At 38.8% G+C, this 26180-nt stretch overlaps 1 protein-coding gene across 1 annotated transcript in view; it reads left to right on the top strand.

The window, feature by feature from the left end:
* The window catches only part of DIP2B (disco interacting protein 2 homolog B), a 195102-nt gene that overhangs the window by 68641 nt on the left and 100281 nt on the right, over positions 1-26180 (top strand). Inside the window, exon 2 of the mRNA XM_036759013.1 lies at positions 18014-18085. Within this exon, the coding sequence (XP_036614908.1) occupies positions 18014-18085 (72 nt within the window). The remainder of the gene's footprint in view (positions 1-18013; positions 18086-26180) is intronic.

Below are 26180 nucleotides of genomic sequence, written 5' to 3'. Positions count from 1 at the left end.
TTGTATTGGTCTGATCCAGCACACTGTACTTTGACTCCAAGATGGCGATGTCATTTTGTTCCTCTTTGAGAACAAAGGACAACAGCCAACCATTGACTATTTTTTGAGTAAATAAATCCTAGTGGGAGAGAGAGTCTTTGCTATGTGTTGACTTGGAGAGGATGTCAGATTTCCATTTAATTTGACAAACATTTAAGCGCATACTTTTTGTCTTTCCTGTGTTAGGGCACCATGAGAGGTAGAAAATTCGATGAAAGAAGTACCTGGCCTCAAGGACCTTTAATGCCTGTAATGATTTTCACATTGAAACTTGACCTTAAGAGTTTGGCTCCAGCACAGTTCTGAAGCTGATTCATACCCCAAGAGTACGGGACAATCTCATGGTAATTCAAAATAAAACAGGGTCTGAGAACAAACTTATTAAGCCAGTTTTGTGAACAGAACTCTTCTCCAGGGCATTAATAGCTAGCATTTTTATAGTGTAGCAGGCTCTGTGATAAGCACTTTGCAAATATTATCTCGTTTGATCCTTACAAAAATCATGCTGTTATATTATCCCCATTTTACAGATGAAGAAACTGAGGCAAACAGGTTATGTGGTTTGCTCAGCTAGCAAATGTCTGACTGAGGTGGGATTTGAACTCAGGTCTTCCAGAGTCCAAAACAATGTTTTATACGCTGCGCCACCTAGCTGCCTTGCAGGTTGGTGGGGAGAAATGTATAGATGACAGGCCATAATACTAGGGTTCTTTTGGATCATTTTAATAGAGTTAAACTCACAGTCACAAATCAGCCTTCCTGAAACAGTCTCATAGGGAGGACTTGGTTTAAAACAACTGTTTAAAATAATATGCTAGCTGCTAGTACCTAGTGCCTATTAGCAAAATGAACAATAATCATGACAAAAATCTGTAGTGAGAGATATCTAAATCACCTTAGCTTATCTGAAAAAGTAAATGGGGATGATATTAATAGTTTTAGTACCTATTTCACTCACTTGTGATGCTCAAATGAAATAATGTATATTAAGTATTAGGTAAATTTTAAATACCCTCTAAAGGTTTCCCTGCTTCCAGACTTTACTTTCTCCAATCCATATTCCATGTCACCATGAAACTGATACTCTTACACACAAGTCCAACTGTGTCATTCTCCTATAAGTGACTCCTCATAGCTTATAGGAAAAAATATGAACTTGTCCTGTTATTTAAAGGTCTACCTCTGTGAAGGGAGGACTGATCGAAGAGGTCATTTTTTTCCTTTTTCTTATTTGTGTTCCAGATACATTTCTTACACTTGTCATAGCTTTGAAAGCGCTAGAAGTGACATTCAATTTGTTTTTAATACAATTTGATATGCTTTAAATTTGTATTCAAATAGTATCACAAGCCTTAAATGTTATTTTTTTCTGAAGAAGGGTTTGTCCTCTATTTTGCTACACAGTTGTAATATACCAATAGTAAACTCTATTACTGCATAATCAGTCAATCACTCAGCCAGTAAGCATTGATTAAATTCCTACTATATGCCAGGCACTGTGCATATCAGGTGAATGATAGTCCTTGCTTTCAAGGAGCTCACAGTCTAATGGGGAAGACAACAGGCAAACATGTACAAATAAGCTATATAAATGATAAGTATGAAACAACAAGTAGAGGAAAGGCACTGGAATTAAGAGGGCTTGTGAAAGACTTCTAAAAAATGAGAGATGAAGAAGGAGAGCTTTCTAGGTCTGGGGAATAACCAGGGAAAAAGCATTGAGTGTCTTGTTCATGGAACAAGGAGGCCAGCGTCACTGGATCAAAGAGTACATAGATGGTGAAAGGTATAAGGTGTAAGCAGACTGGAAAGGTGGTGCTGGGGAGATTGTGGACTAGTATGAAAGCCTTTGAATGCCAAACAGAGGATTCTGGAAATCACAGGGAGCCAGTGGAGTTTAAATTTGGGAGTGACATAGTTGGACCTGTATTTTAGTGGCTAAATGGAGTGGGGAGAGACTTAAGGCAGGCTGACCCACCAGCAGGATGTTGTATGGAGTAATGAAGACCCGATGGCAGAAGAGAGAAGGGGGAATATTTGAGAGATGTTGCAAAGGTGAAATTGACAGGCCTTGGCAACAGATTGCATATAGGGGGTGAAAGAGTAAAGTATGGCACCTAGGGAGTAGAAAATGGAGGTGCCCCAGACAATAATAGGGAAGGTTGGGTTTAAGAGGAGAGATAAGTTTAGTTTTAGACATATTGAGTAGGCTGCATGTCTACTGGATATCCAGTGTGGGATATCTGAAAGGCATTTGTAGATGTGAAATTGAAAATCATCACAGCATAGCCCTATAGGGCAGGATAGGCAGATTTGAGAAAATCAGCATAGAGATGATACTTAAATCCCTGGGAGCTGATAATATCACCAAATGAAGCAGTAGAGAAGGAGAAGAGAAAAGGGCCCAGGACAGAGAGCCCTGTGGGACACCTGTGGTTAGGGCGTGTGACCTGGATGAGGATCTAGCAAAGGAGACAGAGAAGGAGCAGTCCAGGTAGGTAGATAGGAAAACCAGGAGAGAACAGTTTTCTGAAAGCCTAGAGAGAAGAGAATGTCAAAGAGAACATAGTGATTGATAGTGTCAGAGGCTGCAGAGAGGTCATAGAATGAAGATTGATAACGGGCCTTTGAATTTGGCCTTTAAGAGTTGATTGGTAACTTTGGAGAGAGCAATTTCAGTGGAATTTTTGAGGTCAGAATCTGGATTTTAAGGGGTTAATGTGAGAGTGAGAAAGTAGTTATCTATTGTAAACAACCTTCTCCTAGAGTTTAGCCACAAAGGATTAGTGAGGATGGAAGGATCAAGCAAGGGTTTTTTGAGGATGTGTGAGTCATGGACACATTTGTAGGCAGTAGGGAATGAGCCAGTAGACAAGGAGAGACTAAGGATAAATGATAAGAGTAGGGTTGATAGGGACGAAATCTTTTGGAGATGAGTGGAGTGGGATCACTTGTGTAGGTAAGGAGTTAGCCCTTGGTAAGGAGTATTGCCATCTCTTCTATGAGAAATGGATGAAGGAGGAGATAGTACCAGCCAGCATCTGAGTAATATGAGAGGGGAAAAGGAAACTCATGGCAAATAGCCTCAATTTCCTCAGTAAAATATGGGGCAAAGTTCTCAGCTGAAAGGGTGGAGGAGGAGCCATCAGAGGTTTGAGGAGAGATGAAAAGGTTTAGAAGAGCCAAAGACAGTGGGATAGAGAGTTGAGAGAGGTGTAGAAGGATTGCTGTGTAGGAGTGAAGACTCAATTGAGGTTGTATAACATAAAATTGTAGTGGACCTCATTACAAATGTGTGGTTTTCTCCACCTTCATTCAGAGAGAAAGAGTATGTGTGTGTGTAGGAGTAAAGGCAGAGGATGGTAGGAGTCATCCAAGGCTGAGGCTTGGCAGGGTGCCATTGGCAGTATAATGAGGGATTAGAGATTCAGGAGAACAGAGCAGAGTTTAACTGGTCGAGATGGGGAAAAGAGGAGAGAGTAGCTTAGTACAGGGGTCATGACCTGGGAAAGAGAGAGGTTGAGGGATTGGAAGTCACAGTATGGACAAAGAATAGAGTTTAGTAAGAGGAGGAAGTGGGAAAGGTAGAAAGCCAATAGATTAGGATCAGATAAAGGTATTTTAGAATTGTTGACCTTGGAGGTGGTGCATTTGTCAGTGATGACAAGGGTATAACCATCTTTGTGTGTGGCTAGGGAGGGGAGGAGGAGTAGATTATGGGAAGTATATAGGTTGAAGAACTGAATAATTAAGGTGTTTGAGGGAGAGTTAGTATTTATGTTGAAGTCCCATAGTCTGAAGGAAGGGATTGGGGAGGAGAAAAAATGGTGAGCTAGATACTGAAGTTGTTGAAGGGAAGTGACGTGGAAGTCTGTAGACAACATTTATCAGGAATTGATTGGGCATTAAAAAAGTATTTTCTGATACTCTCTGGTGTTCGTGCTTATTCTCTTCTCAAATTATCTTAGTATTCATATATAAGTAGTAGAAAGTAAGCTTTTTGAAGTCAAGGACTTTTCATTTATATTTATCACCAGTGCTTTGCACATAGTAGATAATGTTTTTAAATTCCCAGTGCCGTAGTGATCATGGTAGGCCACCAGGAGAGTGAGGAAGTCAGGAGGATTTATTATAAAATTTGCATCTTCCTTACATATATGATTAAAAACCATTTCTTTATTCAGGCCAGGATTATACAGTCACACCCTGTTGCACCTTTCAGCCCCGTAATGTTCAGGGAGTGGCTCTTCCCGGTTTGCCTGTGGATCCACAAGGTATATAAGAGAATTGAAATTTAACAAACACTTATTAAGTGCCTACTTAGTACCCAATACTGTGCTAAGCTCTAAGGAGAGAGATACAAAATTTAGATAAGATATAATTCTTGCCCTCATGGAGCTTACTATCCAATAGGTGGTTACCATTGCTATGGTTATAGTTACCAAGATGTTAGAAAAGCATTTGACAAAGTCTCATGCTATTCTTGTGGTTGGTTGTTGGTTAATGTTGGCTAACAATAGAGAAATTACATGGATTTAGTTGAATAGTTCCATGGACCCAAAGAATATTCATTAACATTTAATGCTAGATTGGAGGGAAGTCTCTAGTAGAATACTCCAGGGATCTGTTCTTGACTCTGTGCAGAATGAAATTTTTATCAATGACTTCCATTGATGGCATGCTATCAAATTTGTAGATGACATAAAGCTGAGGGTGAGAATTACTAACGCACTAGAGTATAGTTAGTTGAAGGTTTTGATAGATTAGAGCATTAGACTGAATCAAAAAAGCTGAAATTTTAAAATGGATGTAAAGTTCTGCATTTGAGTTCAAAGGATCAACTTCACAAGATGGAAGAAGCATGCTAGACAACAGTGTTAGAAAAAGATCTGAGAGTTTTAGTGAGTTTAATAAGTTTCAGTGAAGTCACCAGTATAATGTGGCATCTAAAAAACCTAATGAAATTCTTGATGGCATTAAGAGAGGCATAATGTCTAGGACAAAAAAAAAAATCCACTAAGCTCTGTCCTTGCCAGACCACATCTGGAGCATTTTGCTTAATTCTAGCAGCAAAGACATTAGGAAAACATCCCAAGGAGGATGGTAAAGGGCATTGAAATAACACCACATGAGGATTGATTAAAGAACTGAAAATGTTTAGTATAGAGGACAGAAGACTGGGCGGGAGGTAGACATCCTGTTAGCTCTCATATGAAAAAGGGATTAAATTATTCTGTTTGACTCTATATGAGGGAACTGGGAGCAATGGGCGAAAGTTGCAGAGGGAACTTAGGTTTGGTAAAAGGAAAATTTTCCTGATACAGAAAACTATCCAAAAAGGATGATGGGCTTTCTTAGGAGGTAGTGGGTTTTCCCTTCATTTGAGAACTATAAGCAAAGGTTGGGTGACCACTTGTCCAGCATTTTGTCGGGCCTGTTATGGATTGGACTAGGTGACTCCTGAGGTCTGTCAGCTTTCTGGGATTTGAACTGAGTTCAATAACAGCGTTATCCAGTCCAATCCAATCTAATCTAATCCAATCCAATGGTCATTTATTAAGTACATATACAAAGATACTGTGCTCACAGTTGGGAATAAAAAGACAAATGTAATAGTCCTTGCCCTCAAGAAGCTTACATTCTAGTGGGGAAAGATAACATCTAAAAGGGAACTGAAAAGGAGGTGCAACGTGGAAAGGAAAAAAGGTAGAATATAGTCTGGGGAGTGTGGAATAGTCATGGGCTAATCTCGGTTTGAAGGGTGCATGTTGGGTGGAGGTTCAGGGAAGAACTCACAAGTTGGAAGAAGAGGCCAAAGGGATAGAGTTGGTGCCATTTGGCAATAAGACTGCTAGAGCAAAGGAGGAGAAGTGGTTTAGGGAGTCTTGGTCTGAATGGGGACAAAACTCTAGTACCTTAAGTATTCTCCCTCCCCAGATTTTGGTACCTCTCAATTTCCCAGTCTCAGTAAGTAGGCTCTCAAGTAGCCTAATTGGTGCAGGTTTAAATGTCCATCCAGAAACAGCTATTCTGAGAAAATATTTGAAATCATAGAAAAGTGTCATTTTTAAAAAATGTGGCCATGGCATTTTGCTACAGTTAGGTAGAGGAGAGTCATGAGCATCATGATGATCTTCCCCTCCATCCAGTTCTCCATTAGGGAACATAGATAAAACAATCGAATAATTAGGTCAGTGTGAGGGTCCCTACTCTAGGAAAGCCCGAGGGATAGTTAATGCAAGAGAGCTTCAACACCACCACTAATTCTGCATCTCGAATGACCTTCCTAGAGTCTGTCGGAGTTGGTTGCTAGGCTCAGCTTGTGCTGGTAGAATTCAGCAGCTGAGCTCCAACTTGGATGCTGTTCTGTGGCCAGAGTACCACTGTTCCTCACTACTTTGACAGGTCTCTTTTCTTCTGTTGTTGCTTCTCCCATCTCTCATTCACTTGCCTGGCTTTTTTTCTTTCTCTCCAGAAGTTGACTTCAAGGTCAGAGTCAAACAATAGCACTGCAGTATTTCACCCTCAAGTAAAGCTTAAAACTAGGCCATTCTTTCTCCTTGTTCCATGTCCATGCCCTTTTTTGATGAGCTCCAGAAAAGTTGGGTACATTCATAATCTCACTGCTTTAGTAATGTACTTAATTATTATACCTTTAAAATGCTACTTTAAGCATTAGTAGATCCTTTGTCTAATTATTTCAGTTTTGTCCTTCTGACTAGGAATACTCGTATCATACATCTAGCATATCACATGTATAAAATTATGTTAACAGACAGATAACAGATTATGTTAACTAACAGATAGTTATGTGTTCCATCCCAGAATTTTCTAAATAACTCATCTAAAGGAAAGCTTATTTAAATATTACTGAATTTTTTGCTACTTCAAACAAAGCATAATTCTGTTCATGTATATAATTGAATTGCTGATTTGCAAGCATAATTTTACTAGATGGATAAATGCTTTTTCATATGAGTCAGACTTTTAAAGATTTGTACTGAGTGGCATCTAACTTCTATAAGAAGTTGTCTTTCCAGCCCTGGATTTGTTTAAACTTGTCTGGCCCAGAGTGAGATACTAAATTATCCACTGAACTAGGTAAACTTTTAGCTGTAACCATTACTGGAAATCATTCCAAGTCTAAGATTTAAGGGGAAAAATATTTTAAACCTCTGCTAAGTTCAAAACACCAGCCTAGGTATAGTGATACAGATATAGGGGAGTTAATATTTAACCGCACCACCACTAGAAAGCCCCAAATACAATCACAGTATGTTAATGAAGTATTAAAGTATAAGGAGGTAGCCATACCCATTGATCCCTTTATAACCCCTTTCTTTGATGAAATTAAAGGGAATAAACTTATGGAGTAGGGATTTAAGTAGAAGGTCTGCAGTCAGAAAGACCTGAATTCAAATGCAGCCTCAGACACTTACTAGCTTTGAGATCCTGGTCAAGTCACATAACGTCTCTGCCTCATTTTCCTCAACTGTAAAATGGTTATAATACCTCTTAAACTCTCAAGGTTGTCATGAGGTTCTAATAAGATAACATTTGTAAAACACTTAGCATAGTTCCTGACACATAGAGTGCTGAATAAATGGTTGTTTTCTTCCTTAAATGCCTAGCCCCTAAAGACAGAGTTCAGTTCTAAGCTAGGAGCCAGAGGTTGAACAAGAACCAGACTCTTGAGAGGAAATTGTTCCCCGTTCCTTCCCCTCCCTTCCCCCCAGTTCCTCAACTCATAGTAAACACTTTTCTTTAGTACAGAGCAAAGACCACAAGCTGCATATGACACTGATAGAAGACATTTGAGGCTAAACACAGCTTCAAGAAATGGAACCCCTCATAGTAGTGAAGATAGTTGGTTATGGAAAGGAACAGACCTTGGAACCCACAGAGCAGAGATGGTGCAGCCTCAGAGCTGTGGGGTCGTACTACCAAGAGGGCAAGGACTTCTAGGCCCTGCAGTACTGAAGCTGTTAGTTGTACCTCCCAGCCATTTGCACTTTTAACACTCTTCTTATGGACACAGTGTGGATTGGTGGGAGAGTGTGTTCCAGTTTACAGAGAGGCTATTTTGTTCCTATTATTTTTTACTAAGATCTTACAAATTGTGTCTGCTGCCTGTTTGTAGCATTAGAAGTCAGTACCTACTCCAGAACTTAAGAATAAGTAATTGCCCTCTGGAATCCCCAGCTCATGAGTATAAGTTGAGGAAGGTATCCCAAAGAGGGTATTATACAGTATTAAGTAAGAACTGATCCTTCCCCTTGAGGAACTTACATTTTATTAAAGGCAGTAAAACAAATACACAGATAACTATAACACAAAATAGAGCATCACCTCCAAGATTTTAAATACTAAAATGTCCCTCTCTGACCACAACCTCCTGTCTTTGTCAACTGATTTCTGGTTTCACTTTCTTCCCTTTATAACTTTTACCGTATCATCAGTAATTTAGATGATGAGCGTTTTTTCTTCTTAACTTTGAATTTCTTTACTTCTAGTGTTCCTACATGGATAAACCTTATCATTCACGGTCCTTATACCTCTTCCCCAGAAGCAAAGTGTTGATGGGATGGAGTCACCAAATTGTTGAGCCCTAGGTACTTCACAAAACTCTTTATTCATTTTTTACAGTATCTATCATACATTTCCCAAAGTGGTAGTTTTAAACCTACTCTCTCAAACCTTCACTACCATTCCCATTCCCCAATTCCTTGGGAGATGAAATTGCCTCTTATTAAGAAGATTGAGACTGTATCTTATGAGCTGCGTTACATCCCATCTTTCATGGCTCAGAATCTCCCTTTTTCTCTTTTCCTCAAGTCTCATAGGATGAAGGTGGATCTCATGATAGCCAAAGCCAAACCAGCTACCTGTACCTTGACTCCATTCTCTTTAGTCCCTCAAGAAGTTCCATTCTTTGAACTCTTATCTTCAGTTCCACCCTCCAAACTGGCTCTGACAGCTACATTTAGGTTCCTTACTGCCTTAAATCAACAAACATTTTTTAGGCACTTAGTATGTGCCAAGAATTATGCTCAGGGCTAGGGAAACAAAGAAAGTCAAAGAGTTCTACCTCTCAAAGATCTTACAATCAAATGGGGAAGACAGAATCCAAAAGTTATGTACAAACAAGATATATACAGGATTAATTGGAGGCAATCTGAGGGGGAAGGTGCTAGCCTTAAGGGAAGGGCTTCTTGCAGAAGGTGGGATTTTAGCTGAGACTTGAAGGAAGCCCAGGAATTCAGAAGGTGGAGATGAGGAGGGACCTTCAGCCAGTGAAAATTTGTGGAGTTGGAAATGAAGTATTTTATTTGAAGGCTAATGTCACTAGGGTGTCATGGAAGTTAGTAAGATTTAAGAAGCCAGGAAAGAGCTAGATCATGAGAGACTTTAAAAGGCAAACAGAAGGTTTTACACTTGATCCTAGAGCTAGTAGGGAGACACTGGAGTTCATTGAGTAGTGGAGTGGCATCATAATTGGACCTTTGCTTTAGGAAGATCACTTTGCAGGCTGAGTGGAGGGTAGCCTGGAGTGGGAAGAGATTTGAGAAGGGAGATCAGCCAGCAAGCTATTTATTCCAAGAGTCCTTAAAAAATAACCCAGACTCTTTCCTTGTCCCTCCCACATCCCAAACTATCATCCTGTCATAGTTTATCACATGATAAACATTACTCTTGCACTACTAAAAGATGGAAGTAATGCCCAACATGCAACCCATCCAATTGGGTTTATTGAAAGATAGGAATTAGTGTAGGAGATGAATTATAGTAAGCCAAATCTTAAGAGTGAGCACAAAGCCCCTTTGGCAAATGCTTCCAGTTTGAGGAGCATGGTCCTCTGATCATCTATAGTTTCTGTTCCTCCATCAGCTTTCTCCATATAGATATAAGCACCAGTATCTGTAAGAATCAAAGGACCACTGTTCAGCAGAGATACAATTTGAGTTTGGATTGCTCTTGCTTGTACTTGCTGGTACGGTACAGCTCCACTGCTGATATCCTACTTTATCTGTGTGGTCTCCACTCTTTAGATGTTTGAGTCCTGATTGTCCAGGATATACATATCTCGCTTTTCGACAGTCTTTTCTGAACTTGTTGTTGGTCTTTTGGGCAAATTGGCTTTGGGACAAATTAAAGGCTCTCATTTGCCTTAGATATAGATACTTTTTGCCAGGGGTGGGGTGGAGGGGAACTATTATGAACTGGTTCTCACTACTGTAAAGATGATGGACATTTCAAAGTGGCAAGTAACTCAGGATGGATGGTCTCTTCAGCTTGGATGCTAATAAATATCCTGAGAGAAACGTTTACCATAGTTGCTATCTTAGAGTTGGTGGAACGAGGGGAACTTTTTACAGAATTTAGAAGAAAAGGGGGGAACAACACTATGGTACATGACAAGCAAATTTATGAGGTTGCAAGAGGTTATGCTTCAAACAGAATGATTAACTCTTAATGTGCAATCAAAACAAGGATTACAACAAACTATACTTAATACAAATACTTCTTTTACTCAGGAAAGGAGTTTCCCAAAATGAGGGTTACACTAGCACTCTAGATAGACAGTAAGTAATAAAACGAGCAACATGATAATAGTAATAATCCTGACTTAATGTTACTTAGTCTTATTAGAGGTAGAAATTCATGCATTAGTAGCACCTAAAACTTTGAGGTCGGTCAAAACAGTTAAAATAAGGCACCGGCTAATGAAAAAAAGATCACCTGGGACAGCTGACCTCGGGTTTCACCTCTGTGATGCCTCTTTTAATCACTACATCTAGAAACGACTCCTCTCTATTTGAATCTTTCAGAACTATTTGTTTTATCATTTCCTGTTAACATCGATATCAGTTTCTAACTTATACTATAGTTATAATCTTCTTTATGGCAAAGACTATCTATGTCTTATTTAGTCTTTAAATCCCCACAACTTATAAGCCATTACTTTCAAACTATGTTTTCCAACTTATTTTTCACCATCCTTCCTTGGATCTATCACCTATCAGTATGTTTCACCCTCTTACCATACATATCCTGTTGGCAAATCTTGTTTATACTGCCACATCTCTCACATTCAGCTTTCTCGCTATTTATATAGCCACCGCCTTAGTTAAGCCCTCATCACCTATCACCTAGTCTCTTGTATTAGCCTTCTAATTGGCATCTCTGCTGCAAGTCTCTCCCACTTCCACTCTATCCTTCGTTCAAATATGAAGCTGATTTTCCTTAAGTGAAGGTCTGAGTGATATCACTCATTAAGCTCCAGTGGCTCTAGGATCAAATATACACTCTTCTTTTTGATTTTCACAACCTGATGCCGACCTATTTTTTCAGATTTGGTCTGCATCGCTCCCCTTCCACACTCTTGGTACAACCAAATTGGCCTTCTCCCTGTTACTCAGTCTTCTGTCTCTTGCTGTTGTACTACATTCTTTTTTCACCTCTGCCTTCTGGAATCTCTCACTTCCTTCAAGATACAGCCTGAATACCACTTTCTACAAAAGACTTTCCCGATTGTGCGCGCCCCCCCCCCCCCCATTTTCATCACTTGGATTGTACTCCAAGCCTTAACAACTTAACAAAAGAACAGAAGTTACACCCTGCTGCTCTGCCTTTGGGGAACCCATGATCATCCCTGTACCAAGGTGAGGCATTACAATAGCTCATCTGTATAGGTACTGTTTTTTGTAGACTTCACAGAAGTCACGTGCTAATATGTTATCAGTACTTCAAGAAGAAAATAAGAAGGTACTAGACATGGTGAGTACCAGCTATCATGTAATTGTCTCTGTCTTAACAAACAGGAAATGACTAGTTACTGATATATGAGTCATTTCAGAATCAGTACAATGAGACTATAAACTAGTTAGAACAAAAGTCAAAACCCACACTAACCTAGAAGAAAGGCTAATGAAAAAAACAGATCCAGAGGAATTGTGATAGCTCTAGTCTGACTTTAGAAAAAAAAGCTATTGATGTAGAAAAAGAGAAAACAGATAAAGAAAAAAATGTTGATTCTGATTATTACCATTTCCTACATAAAATTAAACATTGTTAAACAATCTACATAACAAGGAAAATATCCCAGAACACACCTTACCCAGCAAACCCTTGATCTCCTTGCCAAGCAGAGAGATGTAACAGGTGAAGGGCAGCAAAAGCTTAGAATGTGAGAACTCATTTGCAAAATATTATGGAGAGCAGTGGAAATTAGAAATATTATTACCTCACAAAATAGCGGCATGGTGGTGATGAAAATGCAGAAATACATGATTTTGGGCCCAGCTAAGTCACATCATTCCAAGGTTGGAAAAGAAAACAGAAGGAAAACAAATGGACAAAAAAATGGAGCAGGTTTACAAGTGTTTCTGAAATCTGCTGTCATTGTTGTTAATAATAAAAACATTGCATTTGTATTCTACCCCTTAGTTATTTGATGTGCTGTGTGGTGGTGAAAGTGGTCCCATGAGACGATGAAGTCAGGAGTAACAACAAGACCAGATGAGGTTTCCTACTCTGAAGAAATCAAATATACTTAACGTATTATTAACCTTCAGGGAAGTAATTTTTAACTTGAGAATATTTTGCCTTGTGTAGGTGGACATATGCTAATAGATATGTGAGTCTCCTAAATATTTCAAAATGCCTGATGGTGATTATAGGGACAGTCTTAGTAACAGTCATTAACTGTACAGCATGTATGTCTAACAGGCTTCGCTTAATGTTCAGTAGCCAGGCATACTGATTACTCCTGGAGCATTGTTCTAGGTATCCCGATGTAGATGTCCTATAATCCCTGCTCTCCAAAAAGGAGTTTATGACACCTACACAAATTACCATAATGCCAGACATAAAATTCAGTATGCAGAACTTGCTTACAAAGTTCTGTGCTTGGGCAAACATTGTTGACCTTGGGCAAGTTATTTTACTTTCTTGGATCTGTTTCCTTATTTGTAAAATGAAGAGCAATAGATTTCAGATCTAAGATCTGTCTGTGAAAGGAATCTCAGAGATCATCTAGTTCAGTCCCCGAACTTTACACTCTAGAAAACTGAGGCACAGAGAGGTTAACTGACTTGTGCAAAGTCACAGAGTATTAAAAGACATCCGAGACTTGAACCCAGACCCTTTGACCCAGACCCCCATACTTCCTGTCATTTAACACAACATCTGTACTACACGCTTCTTTACAGTTGTTGTTCAGAAACTTGTCCTTCCTTAGTCAAACGAAATTGATAGTAATTACAAGCCAAAAAGAGATGGCAGCACACACAAAAAGAATGACAAGCACCAACTCTAGGAATGATTTTACCTGCAGTGTTTACATGTTAACAGTAGCATATGTTGAAAACTATTGTGCCAAGCCAGAAAGTATTTCCTTCTTGGATTAGTCCTAGGATATATGGTAAAGTTCAAAATCCTGGTTTGGAATTTATAAATGTGCATAGTTTGGGAGGATTCACTATTTACTAAATTTCCTAAGTTATTTGATATTGAATTACATGTTAACATGTAATATGGCCTACTATTTTATACTTTTTTCATAAAAAATCAAAGTGGCATTTAGGCTAAAGCATTATTATACAACTTTGCTTGCACCATTTATTTAGTCTGGTAGTAGCAGAAGTATAGCTTTAAGACCTAAACTCTTTTGGTTTTTGGGTAGATAGGTGGATAGATGTAGATATACATACAAATATACATGTATCTATACACATACATATACACACACTGCTTTAGATAGCATTTGACTGTAGTGGACACGAGGACACATTCTCTTATTTTTGCTGAAATACCTCATACACAGGCAGGAACAGTGAAGGTGTATGTCTTCTTAGGAAAGATGCAGAGATCCAAACCAGTGCTAGGCCCACTCATGTATCGCCCACCCGCTGCACAAGTCCTCCTGTTTCACTCCCTTCCATAAGAGTTACTTTGTACACTGGAACCCACATAAAGGTTTGTATCTTCAAACCTATTTGCTGCCTTTCTTTCCCTCTTTCTTCCCCCATCTCCTAAAAAGAGATGCAATTTTGCTATTGTTGGCAGAGACTGACTTTTTATTCAGACAGGCATGCTGAGTTATATTCCTCACTTCCACGAATACATTAGGCTCATTTTTTTTTTTATTCTCAGCTTTGGATCACATGGTTTCTCCCACAGGGAAAAAGAAAAAAGTTCTTTTCTCTGCTCTTCATGTACTGAATCAATCACTCATTCATCAATCCGGATCTTGTTTCTTAGCTTAGTACATTAGCTCTTCTTGACCTCAGCCTTCGTTGAACTTTGACTCTTTTGGGCTGTTATAATATGTTGTCTTGCGTTGACACTTCATTCTTTCATTTACTTTTTATGTACTTTTCATGTACTTAAGTCTTATTTTTACCAATAGGAGCAACTCTGTATCCCTCTTAATGTTTAGGCAAATGCTCTGTAGCTAAAGCTTAATATGAAGTTTAAAATGAAGCCCATGCAAATTTCAATGAAATATTGGATTTTAGTTCTTTGGTTTTAAATCAGTTGTCTCGCTGCCTTTGTAAGGGGAGACTTCATCAAAAAAAAAAAGGCTGATGCTTCAGGCTAGAGATCTCTTTACAAATAAGTCACCTTCTTCCTTTTCCTTTCTTTTCCAGTAACACCAGAGAGGGTGGAAGAGAAAAAATCCCTTGTCCATAAGAATGTTTATTTCCGTATAGCAGAGATGTATTTTCTGTAGCTTTAAGGCCAAAGTTACCAACCAAAATCCATCTGTTTTCTCTTTGTTTAGAGCAAGTGAGGTATTTCATTTTGTTTGGTGACACTGAGGAGGGGCAACCAAGAGGAGCTGCAGAATATGTCCTCACTGGCTATTGGCTGCTATCCTAATTTATTTATAGCCTGTGTAACAGCTGGATCACTAGACCCAAGGATGGTAGACATTTACCCTCTTCCACTTGGGCCTCCTACCTTTGAGATCATATATATATTGGGTTTACCTCTGTGGTGGGAGGGTGGGGGAAGAGAAGGGCTGCCTTCCCAAAAGAGAAGTCAGACTCTTTTTCATACCTCCCTGGAGCTCTGAGGAAAATCTTTTAAAGCTTACATTTTGCTGCGTTTCTAGGGTTTCCCTAAGAGGTAGTTGAAAGGTACTTAACTTGCATTATAGATAGGTATTCAGCAGCTATTTATTTCTTCCCCACAAAAGAAATCTTCAAAACACAGTCTTCAACGTGTGTTGAGAAAAATTTTTAAGTGCTATAATAATCAATGACTCCTTACTATATTTTCCTGAGAGAGTGATACTTAAAATGTCTGCCTTTGCTTTATCCCTTCACTGTCCACACAACTCCCTCAAAATCTTTGTCTACTGGTAATCCAGGTCAGGGCTTGGGGTTTTCCTCCTGTCAGGCTTTATAGAAGTGGGATGAGGAGATGGTATAGCCCACACCCAATAAGGAATCTCACAAGGTTGCCTCTCAGGCTGGAGACATGCATATTGGGGCCACTGTTTATTATCCTTGTTATCATCGGTATGACACCAACAGTAATGAGAGTTAGTATTTATGTAGTGCTTTGAGGTTTACGAAACACTACTCATCATCATTTAACTCTCACGACAACCGAGTGTGAGGCGAGTGAGCTCCTAAGTGTCCAAGGCAGGATTTGAACTCAAGGTACCAAGTCCGGCGCTCTTACCCACTTTGCCACCTAAATGCTTCTCTATAACCCTGTGCTCAGGGAAAGAAACATAAAACAGAAGAGGCCATCAAATCCTTTAGGTCCCTACTCTGAATCACCTAGATAAGCACATGCTGTAGCCGCCTTGTTTAGCGGCCACCATAGGTTTGGTGGGGCTGGGAAGCCATAAGGTGTCCCTCCATACCTGCACAGGAAGTCCAAAAGAAAACCTCACGAAGCCCCTACATGATCAGTAGACTGGAAGAGAGAACACTAGAGGCTAGAGTTGTTGGTGAGCAAGGAAATGACTTGGCATGAGCTATAGGTTCATTTGGAAGTAATAAATTGGAAGAGTAAGCAAGGGGTTACTAGCCATATAGGGTCTCTCTTTAAAATGTATCAGTGGATAGGGAACAGGCCCTGGAGTCAGAAGGACCTGAGTTCAAATGTGATCGTAGACATCTACTAGCTGTGTGACCCTGGGCAAGTCACTTCATCCCAATTGCCTCCCCCTCCAAAAGAAAGAAATGCATGTGTATATGTATGTAATATGGGTATGAATACCTACATAGACACATATATATGACATACTAATCATATATAACCATCTGTTACAGTCTCCTGAACTGTAAATTCTCTGAAGGTAGGAATTATATCATTCCTCAATGTTTTTTGATCCTTAGCCCTCAAGAAGGTATTTAGTACAAATGTCCTGAAGATAGGAGTCCAAGCTTGATAGATAGGTTAACCCAAAATTGCATGGAGATAGTAATGGGAAACATCCTAAAAGAAAAGTCTTGCATGAGGAAAATCTTGGAGGTAGAAAAACTAGAGTATGAGAAAAACAAAGTGCCCTGTTTAGCCGAAGCAGAGTATTTTTAGGGAAATTCTGGGAAGAATTCAATGGAGATCTTGTGGATGGCCTTAAATTCCAGACAGAGGAGTTTGGAGTTAACTTGATAGGCAGTGACTTGGCATGAGCTGTAGACTTATTTGGAAGCAATAAATTGGAAGAGGAAGAGAGGGGTTACTAGCCACATAGGGTCTACTTAAATCGTAGCTAATGTCTTCCTGTCTTGTGAGAGAACCAGGTGAAGGAGTACAGTGAAAACAATGAAATGATAGCAAGGAACACGAATAGAGGGGATGAATTTTAAGCTATCCTTCAGGCTAGTTTATTGTCCTGGAATCTGTAGCTTTTGGGGAGTTTTTCTACATTTATTATTTTCTACATTTGTTCTAGGGAGAAACTTAGAACCATTCAGAATGCAGCAAATACTAGCTCCATGGGTCCCAAATGTTTCCTACTTTCTCTTACTCAGTTCTGATCTTGGTTACTGCCATATTCATTGTCCACTCAAGATATGTACAAGTACCTGTGGGGACTGTCCTTCCAACTGCCCATCATTGGTACCATGTCTCTTCAGTAAACTTGTAGATGTCCCAGTGAATGTTCAATAAAAAATTAGTTTCCATTATATGTGTTATCTTTTTAAAATAGCAACTTGCAGAAGAATGACTCAGCATGTGAAACACTCTATTGTTAAAAATCACTCAGTCAAAAAGATTCTGAGTATCTAATAAGAGTCTAGGACTGTGCTCATTTAAAAATACTTGTTAAAATCATTACAAAAAAGAGATTAATAATAAAATAAAAACCATCCTGTCTGTAACTTTGTAAATATATATTTGTGATTTTAGCTGCTTTGGATGTGTGTGCGCACGCGTGTATGCGCCCACACATATATACATACAAATATATTCACATATTTTTAAATTGTGAGAATTTATATTATTCAATTAAATTAACAGGCAGATTGCATTAATTTTTTTGTGGTAAATATTTTGCTTTTCTAAAGTAGAACTTGTAATTATAACTCAGTTAAGTTGTATTTAGTTATGGGTGAACATTTACAAACCAGTTGGTAGTGGTCATTTAATTAAACCTAAATTTTTTTATTTTTGTAGGTCTTCTGTTTGGGGGTATCCTAAGGAGCAAAAAAACTACAGCTGTGGAGGGCTTTTGAGATCTGTAGTAATGTCTATAGCATATTCGTGAGCCAAATTTGGTTTTAGGAAAAATGCTACTGCTCCTTATTAGAAAGCAGACCTAGATTTGTGCGAAATTATTTGTAACAAAATCCTTTGGTGGAGCGGCATGATTTCTTCTTCTCCATGTATGCGAAGGCCTCTTAGATACCAGGATGATTTTCAAATGCTCTGTAATCAAGGTTGTTTTTCCTTTAAATAGCAAAAAAAGAGTAATCTACAAACCATTTCTGTTTTCTTGCTATTTTAGGCGATATTACCCAGAAGGGATATGAGAAGAAAAGGTCAAAACTTCTGTCTCCTTACATCCCACAGATACAAGGTAGGCATTACTCTAATGAAAAATGCTTTGATTTTTAAAATTATTTTAATACGAAATAAGAATAATCCCTTGTCTTAATTTGTTCTCCTCTCATTTGCTCCCCACCAAATATTTATGGAGCAACACTGAGCTAAGATGATGTTGAACAGAAACTCACTGACTCAGACATCTCAGACATATATGCCCGTGTGTATGTGTGTGTGTGTGTGTGTGTGTGTGTGTGTGTGTGTGGTGTGTGTGTGTGTGTGTGTAACAGAGAACAGAGCCATCAAAAAGGCTTGGGTAGAGGAGGATCCTAATTTTTTTAAAAATAGAATTTTGTATACTTAGCTAGATTTGTATTTTCTAAAACAGAAGGATTGGCAAATCATAAATGTACAAAAAGGTTTCTTTTTATTATTTATTTTTCTAATAAGGAACTCTAAAAGGGGCTCAGCCATTCAGTTCACCTCATTAGATATTTATTAGGTACTGGATGGTAGGCCCTGAGGATTCATCGGTAGGTGTCATTTCACCATAGAAGAGAGTTGCTTGAAGCTCAAAAACCGTTGGGTGACTTTACCCAGGGTCTTACAGGAAGTCAGATGTGAGACTTGCTGCCCTTAGGAAGCTTGTATTCTGTCTTTGCTCTCTCCAAATGAGATCAGCTTCAGATCTATTCTAAAAATTATCCAGTTAGAGATAGTCCATGATTTTCCTTAGTAAGTCTTTTTTCAGTGGTAATTACATTTACCATAAGGAATTTCTTTCTTCTAACTATTTTTGTAATTAAAACCCTTGTCTGTCCTCAGTGGACATGGAAAGAATAGTCAGCTCATTTCCTCCAGGGTGCTCTTCCACATTTAGATCTTTCCTCAGTTTTTTTTTTTTTTTTTTTACCTAAAACTAAAACATCCACCGAAGTAAAAGCTAATTTGTATGATTTTTTTTTAACGTTTGCAATGAGGCTCTTTCTTTTGTAAGGCTACAACAAATACGTGATCAAAAGTTTCCTATAAGATCATTAGCCATCCGAAGAAAAATATAGTCAAATGGTATATGATTTGATAATTGAGTGCTGACCATCATGTTCTTTTGGGAAGCTTGGTGGGGCAGGTAGGTGCCTCAGTGGATAGAGAGCTGGGCCTAAAGTCAGGAGGGTGAGTCTTCCTGAATTCATATCCTGCCTCAGACACGTTCTAGCTGTGTGACCCTGGGCAAGTCACTTAACGCCATTCGCCTGTTTCCTCTTCTGTAAAATGAAATGGCACACCACTCTAGTGTCCTTGCCAAGAAAACCCCAAGTCTGACATGTCTGAAACAACTAAACAGCAACATCATATGCTTAGTCACTTGTATGCTCTCTTAGTCTAGCGATAGTAGAAGGAACTCTGGAGGCCTTGGATCACATCTGGCCTCTAACCAGAGCACATTCAGTCACCGAAATCAGAATATCAGAATTCCCTTTCCAACATAACCAATAATGTTGTCTAGCCTTACTCAGCTTTGCTCTAGCAAAAGTTCCTCCCGGGGCAGCCCATTCCACTTTTAAAAAAGAATCTTTAATGTAATTTGTTTTTAACATTATTTGCCTTTCTTTTTGTATCCCTTTCCCCCAGAGAGCCATTCCTTACAGCAAAGGGAACGGGAACCTGTTGAACAGAACCAGCCACTTTCCACACCCACGTCTTTAAGCTCTGTAGAAGGGTGGCAGATGCCTTTTCAGAGCCTCCTTTGGGAGCAAGCTTGGTCATTACATTTCTATAGCATACAGTTTCAGTTCTTTATATGTCACGGTCAGTGGGTATGTTGTTATTTTGGTTTTGTTTCACTTTGCATCAGTTCATCTAAACCTTTTCCAGCATAGAGTCTCTAAAATGTTAAGTGGCTTGCCCAAGGTCACATAGATAATTAAATGGCGGAGCCTGGATTTGAACTTAGCTCTTCTGATTCCAAATACACTTTTTTATGACTCTACCAGGATGCTGCTTTTGAATAGCTGTAATTATTAAGAAATTTTTTCCCTTCCATTTTACATTTTCCCTTCCAAATCCTCCTCTCTACAACTTTCTCCCATTGCTCTGCTCTCTGGAGCCAAGGACAATTCTAATTCTTTTTCAAACAGTCATTCAGGTATTTGAAGTCATTTATATCCCTTGCCAAGTCTTCTGTTCTCCAGAGTACCACCCTCACTACTCTATTCTTCCCCCTTCATATGATAGGATCTTAAGGCCCTTCCATCCTGGTTGCCCTTCTCAACTCTTTCCTACTGATCAATATCCTTCCTAAAGTGTAGCACCCCAGACTGTCACCGTATCCTGTATGTTGTCTGAACAGGGCAGGACACTGCTTTTCTTAGGAGAGCCTTAAAATAAGCATTAACTTTTTTGAGTCTTGAGTCATCTTGAGTTTGCTTTCCCCAAGATCATAGAGATACAACTTGTATTCTGTTATATGCGTGTTATTTAATTTGTCTTAACATTCTAGCCTTTCAGGGTCTTTTTTGGACTGCAGCCCAGTGTATTCCCAACTTTTTCTCATGTGCAAATTTGATGAAGAAGCAATTAATGCTTTTATCCAGTCCATGTCATTGATAAAAATGTTAAAAAGTAGCAAGCAAACTACTAACCATAGGGAAGAATACTCCAAATTACTAATAATAAGGGAAATTAATAACCGAGTTTCAAATTAGGACATCCCCCCCCCCATATGTTCTGTGGTGCCTCTGAAATCCTCTGCCAAATTTCCTAGAAAGCTTGGCATCTCGGCAGTTCTGTTTGCTAGTTCTTTTAGTACTTGCTAATCTGGACAGGATGATTTAAACTCATCAAAGACAACTTGGTGCTCCCTTTTACTATTTCCTTGGTTTTCTTGGGTATTGACTTCCCTAAAATCCACAGGTGTTCTATCCTTTGCAGTCCAAAGATCATTGCCCTGGGCAGAGAATACAGAAACAACACATAAATTCAGCACCTATGCCTTTTTCTTTCTGGTTGACTATCATTTCTATTTAACCTTAGCAATAACCTTTCTTTTCGTCCTTTCTTTCCCCAGTATAACTTTTAAAAATCCTGTTTTGTCGTCCTTATTTTTCCTGCTTAAATTCAGTTCTTTCTGAGCTTGAGCATCACTGACACTATTATGGTACTGTACTGTGGTTTTGTGTTCAACCTCTGGTTATCTGCTCATTCTTCCATGTTGAATATATGTCTTTTTAAAATGTGAGTTGTTAGGTGTTTTACCTGTGTATTCATAGTGGTCTCTTCAGACAACATCATTTTCTCTACCAAGTTTGTTTATCTGCATGTCTTCAGAACCTTGTTTTTGAGAGTTTATCAAAACAAATGTCCACACTGACTTTGTCAAAAAAAAATTTGTCTTATTTTGCTTTCTGAGTTCTTTACCTTTCTGTCAGGAGGTAGGTAGTGTATCTCATTGTTAGTCTTCTAGAATCCTGATTGGTTATCACACTGTTAAGAGTTCAGCATTAATAATAATAATAATAATTCATCACATTTATATATCACAAAAGATTGAGAAGAAACAAAGAATGCCAGATTTATTAAGTTGTTGTTCAGTCATGTCTGACTCTTTGTCACACTATGGCTTGTGTACAGCACACCAGGCCCTTCTGTTCTCTCCAGTCTCCCCAAAGTCTGTCCAAGCTCATGTTTGTTGCTTCTGTGATGCTATCTCTTCATCTCATCCTCTGCCATCTCCTTTTCCTTTTCCCTTCTATCTTTTCCAACTACTTCCCAGGGGGTCAGAGTGCCCTCACATTTTGTACTCTTGTCTTACTAGCTGTGCAACCTTGGGCAAATAATTTCACTTCTGTGGGCCTCAATTTCCTCTTCTACAAACTGAGGGCATTGAACTAGATGACTTCTGAGGAGCCTTCCAGCTCTAGATTTATGATCTCATTATATCCTAACTCTTAATCTGTGATTTAATTGAATTCTTGCAAAATACAAAACTGATTTTTAGCCTTTATCAAGCACATTTTACAGCCCCTTGTCAGAAGAAGGCAGTAGTGGCTTCCAAAATTATTTTATTTCTCTAGTATTAAGCTCCAAAGTATTAACCATAAGAAAAAGAAAGCTATATTTAATAGTACAGCTGCATTTCTTTTAGGGAAGAGAGGACTATATCTAGCACTTAGATCCTTTCATCTTGCAGTTCTTGTTTAGGCATAATTGTGACACCTAGTGGATATACTGGATACATAGGAAGACAGAAAAGGTTGAAAGATTTAAAAATCCCAGATTGTTTTTTGTAATATGTTAGATGTTTACTTAAGTACACTTCAATGTTTCTGATATTAGAGTTTGTGATCTCCCAGGGAGAAATAAGCAAGAACAGTTTTGTGAAACTGACAGTTTACTTTAAGCCATTGCCAATAAAGCCTTCTCTTCTTCCTTTAAACATATTTTTATTTCTTACATTGAAAAGGCTTCTTCTCAGGCACTCAGATAAGAAAAAATTGTTATGTCGAATCTCTTTGATATAGGGCACTAACATAAATTTAGTAAAAGCTGTTCATAGTGAATTAAGTGGCCAAAAGTGACCTGTTAACCATATGAACGATATGAAAGATTTCTCCTTATTTTTAATAATGAAAAATACTAATCAAAAACAACTCTAAACTTTTACTTTATATCCAGCAAATTAACAAAGATGACAGAAGTCTGTGTTTTGGAATGATGGCACACTAATGCATCATTATTGATGCAACTATGAATTGGCGCAATCATTCTGAAAAGTAATTTGGAATTAGGCTAAAAAACCTAACAAAGTGTCTATACTCATTGGCCCAAGGAAGCCATCAATAGGCATGTATCCCAAAGAAATCAGTCAAAAAAAGTCCCATATATAACAAAATATTTATTACATGACTTTTTGTGGTAGCAAAGACCAGAAACAAACTAAAACACCTTATATTGGAGAATGGCTAAATAAGATGTACCACACGAATGTAATAGTAGTATTATATTGTAAAAAAAACATTGAATATGAAGAAAGCAAAAGATTTTGGGGAGATTTGTGTGAACTGATTCAAAGTGAAGCAAACTGGACCAGGAAAACAATAGCAATATAAGTAGAAAGAATAACCAACAAAAACTGAATGCTGTAAATTTTAATGTCCGATCTCCCACCAAAGAAGAATTATGAGAATGTGTTCCTCCCTGCCGTGCTCAGGTGGGGGACTATCTGTGTGTAACACTGTATCTGTCAGACTTGGTTGATGCATTGAACTTTTTCTCCTGTCTTTTCTTTATTATTAAGAGTGTGTGGGGCAGGGGGGAATAATTTAAGAACTTAAGATAATATAAAAACAAAAGATACTTTTAAAAATTTGAGTTTCAAAAAAAAGAAAAAAATTTTAAAAACTTCTCTACTTGCTACTTTTTAAACTACTATCCTGTTTCTGTGCTACCATTAGTTTCTGAACATCTCCATCTCCAAGACAAGATCTTCTCTTCCTCCCACCCTACAGTGACCTTTTCTGCTGCAGGCAAGGTACCCTCAGACTGCTATACCTCCATCTGTTCTTAACCCTCCTGAGGCCTCACAGGGCACAACATTACCATCTGCCATAAGATTGGGCCTCAGGGGAGGACCTGGAACAGTCTAATCATGTACCTCCCTCACTGGACTTCTTTCCAACCAGATACTCTTTCTAAACTTACTCCTTGATAGACATCTGACCCACAGCTCCTTATATTTTCCTCATTCTCAGTTGCCAGTTCCTTTCTCATCTCTTTAATATCACTTTCACCCCCCAAATGTCCCACTCCAGATCTTTCCATCTTTTGCTCTGTGTGCTGTCTTATATTCTTAATACATTTCCTTTCATCATAAGCTTTTCTTTTTTCGCACCTTCCATATTCTGGTACTCACTGAGATCTGGCTCTCTATTGATGTCACAACTTCCCTCACCATTTTTTGTAGTACTAGCTACATTTTCTCCTTTTTCTATCCCACCCCACCCCCACTCTCTCAAACCTGTTCTCTGGTTATAGCTCCCCGTTGCTGTTTCCTAACTCTGCTGTTGTTGTTCAGCAAATCTCTTTTGAGGTTTTCACTATCCAAATGTATAACCTGAACCAGATCATGGTGGCTGTTCTTTTCTGGACAGTCTCCCTTCTCTGAACACCTGAAACATTCTTACTTTCTGAGTTCAGTTCCAGGCCCACAATATTTTTTTCCTCCTCAATACTTGCTCTCATATAAGGTGACTTCAACATCTTTAATGATGTTCCTTCAAACACTCTAACTTTTCCGTTCCTCGGTCTGCTCATTTTCTCCTGTCACCTCAGCTACACACAGAGATCATCTTGCTACCACCCATAAGTGCTCTATTTTCGGGTTTAAGAACTGTAAGATTCCTTTATCTGCTCATAATATTTAACCTTTCCCGGTGCCTTACAACCCCTAACACTTTTTTAATCCTCAGTGTATCTCCCACCCTTCACCCTTCGTATACTCTCAAGTCCCATACCACGATGCTGATCACACCTTGCCAAACCCAACCCTGGATTATTCCCACCATTCTCCTCCTCCTCTTCTATTCATGTAATGTTGAACAGAAGTCGAGAAAATCACAAAACTCTTCATATTGCATAATCTCAGCTGGACCTTCACTGCAGCAAGGCAATCATTCTACATTCTGATAAATTCACTATCTTACTTTGCCCAGCAACTGTTTTAAACCTTCTTATCTCTCCTCAGACTTCCTAAAGCACCTCTTGCCTCACCCTGTCATTTGAACTTCCTGTTTCATACTTCATTGATAAAATTGAGGTCATTTGCCAAGGGTTCCCTTTTCTCCCTTCTTCTGTCATCTTCAGCCATTGTCACCACTCTTTCTTTCATCTTCATTTGCTCCCTATCTATGGATACTCCCCCTATAGATATGCCTGTGTCTTCCCATCCTTAAAAAACTTTCTGGAGCCTTCTGTCCCCACTGTCTTTACATTCCTCCAACTATGAGTACCTCTGATGGCTTAGTCCTTGGCAGTTTGCTCCTCTCTCTTTATATGTATCGGGCCTCATTTTCCAAGGTGATTCAGTTATTATTTTTGCTATTAATAATAGGAGTTTCTTTTAATGTAAGGACTGTCCTATCATTGTACTCTTAGCACTTAGCTCAGGGCCTTGCACATAGGAGGTACTTAATAAATATTTGTTATTGAATTTTAATCAGAGTAATTTCCTTGGTGGTAGTACGTCACACAGCTTTTCAGAAAATCCAAACTGCAGGTGTGACACAGGGCAATTGAAAAACACATGGTTATTCTAATGTGACGATTGACATCAGCATCAGAAGTTGTTAAAAGGAAGTGGTTTGGTCTTATGTCACAAATGAAAGTAGGACAGTCAAAAGGCTACATTGTTTTGAGATATTTAAAGAACTAGACAAAGACCTTTGTTGCCTTGTGTGGATCCTTTCTAGAGAATTTATTAAAGACTGATGGAAATCTCTCAGTATGAAAAGGCATGGAGTAGGTTTGATATGATTGAGTTGGAGGATTATCCTGGCTAATAAGATTACAAATCCCTCTAAGTGACAATGATAATAATAGTAGCTTGTATTTTAAGGCTTATAAAGCTCTTTTCCTCACAATAATACTGTGAAGTAGATAGTCTAAGTAATATTGCCCTCATTTTATACAAGAAAAAATTTAGGCTCACACCATGTAGTTAACTGCAGTTAACAGTTGTCCAAGCTGGGAGTCAGACCCACGCCTTCTTATCCCAAGCACAACATTCTTTCTGCTGTGCCTTGCTGGCTTTCCTGCGGTTAACATGGCTGGTCAGTTCAGCACTTCGACTGCTCAAAAAGAACAATTCTCTTCATGATAGGGCACATGCCAGGCAGATCTGTCAGATACAACGTGGTTGATTCTTAGTCCTTCATCTTGTTGTTTATTGTTTCAGTTGTGTCTGATTTCTTCATGACCCCATTTAGCGTTTTCTTGGCAAATACGCTGGAGTTTGCCATTTCCTTTTCCAGCTTATTTTACAGATGAGGAAACCGAAGCAAACAGGATTAAGTGACTTGTATGTGTCTGAGGCTAAATTTGAACTCAGATCTTCCTGACTCCAGGCCCCGTAC

The sequence above is a fragment of the Trichosurus vulpecula genome, chromosome 5 (assembly GCF_011100635.1).
Source record: "Trichosurus vulpecula isolate mTriVul1 chromosome 5, mTriVul1.pri, whole genome shotgun sequence".
Classification (NCBI taxonomy): Eukaryota; Metazoa; Chordata; class Mammalia; order Diprotodontia; family Phalangeridae; genus Trichosurus; species Trichosurus vulpecula.
The sequence above is the reverse complement of the archived record's forward strand: the minus strand, read 5'-3'. Positions and strand labels throughout refer to the sequence as shown.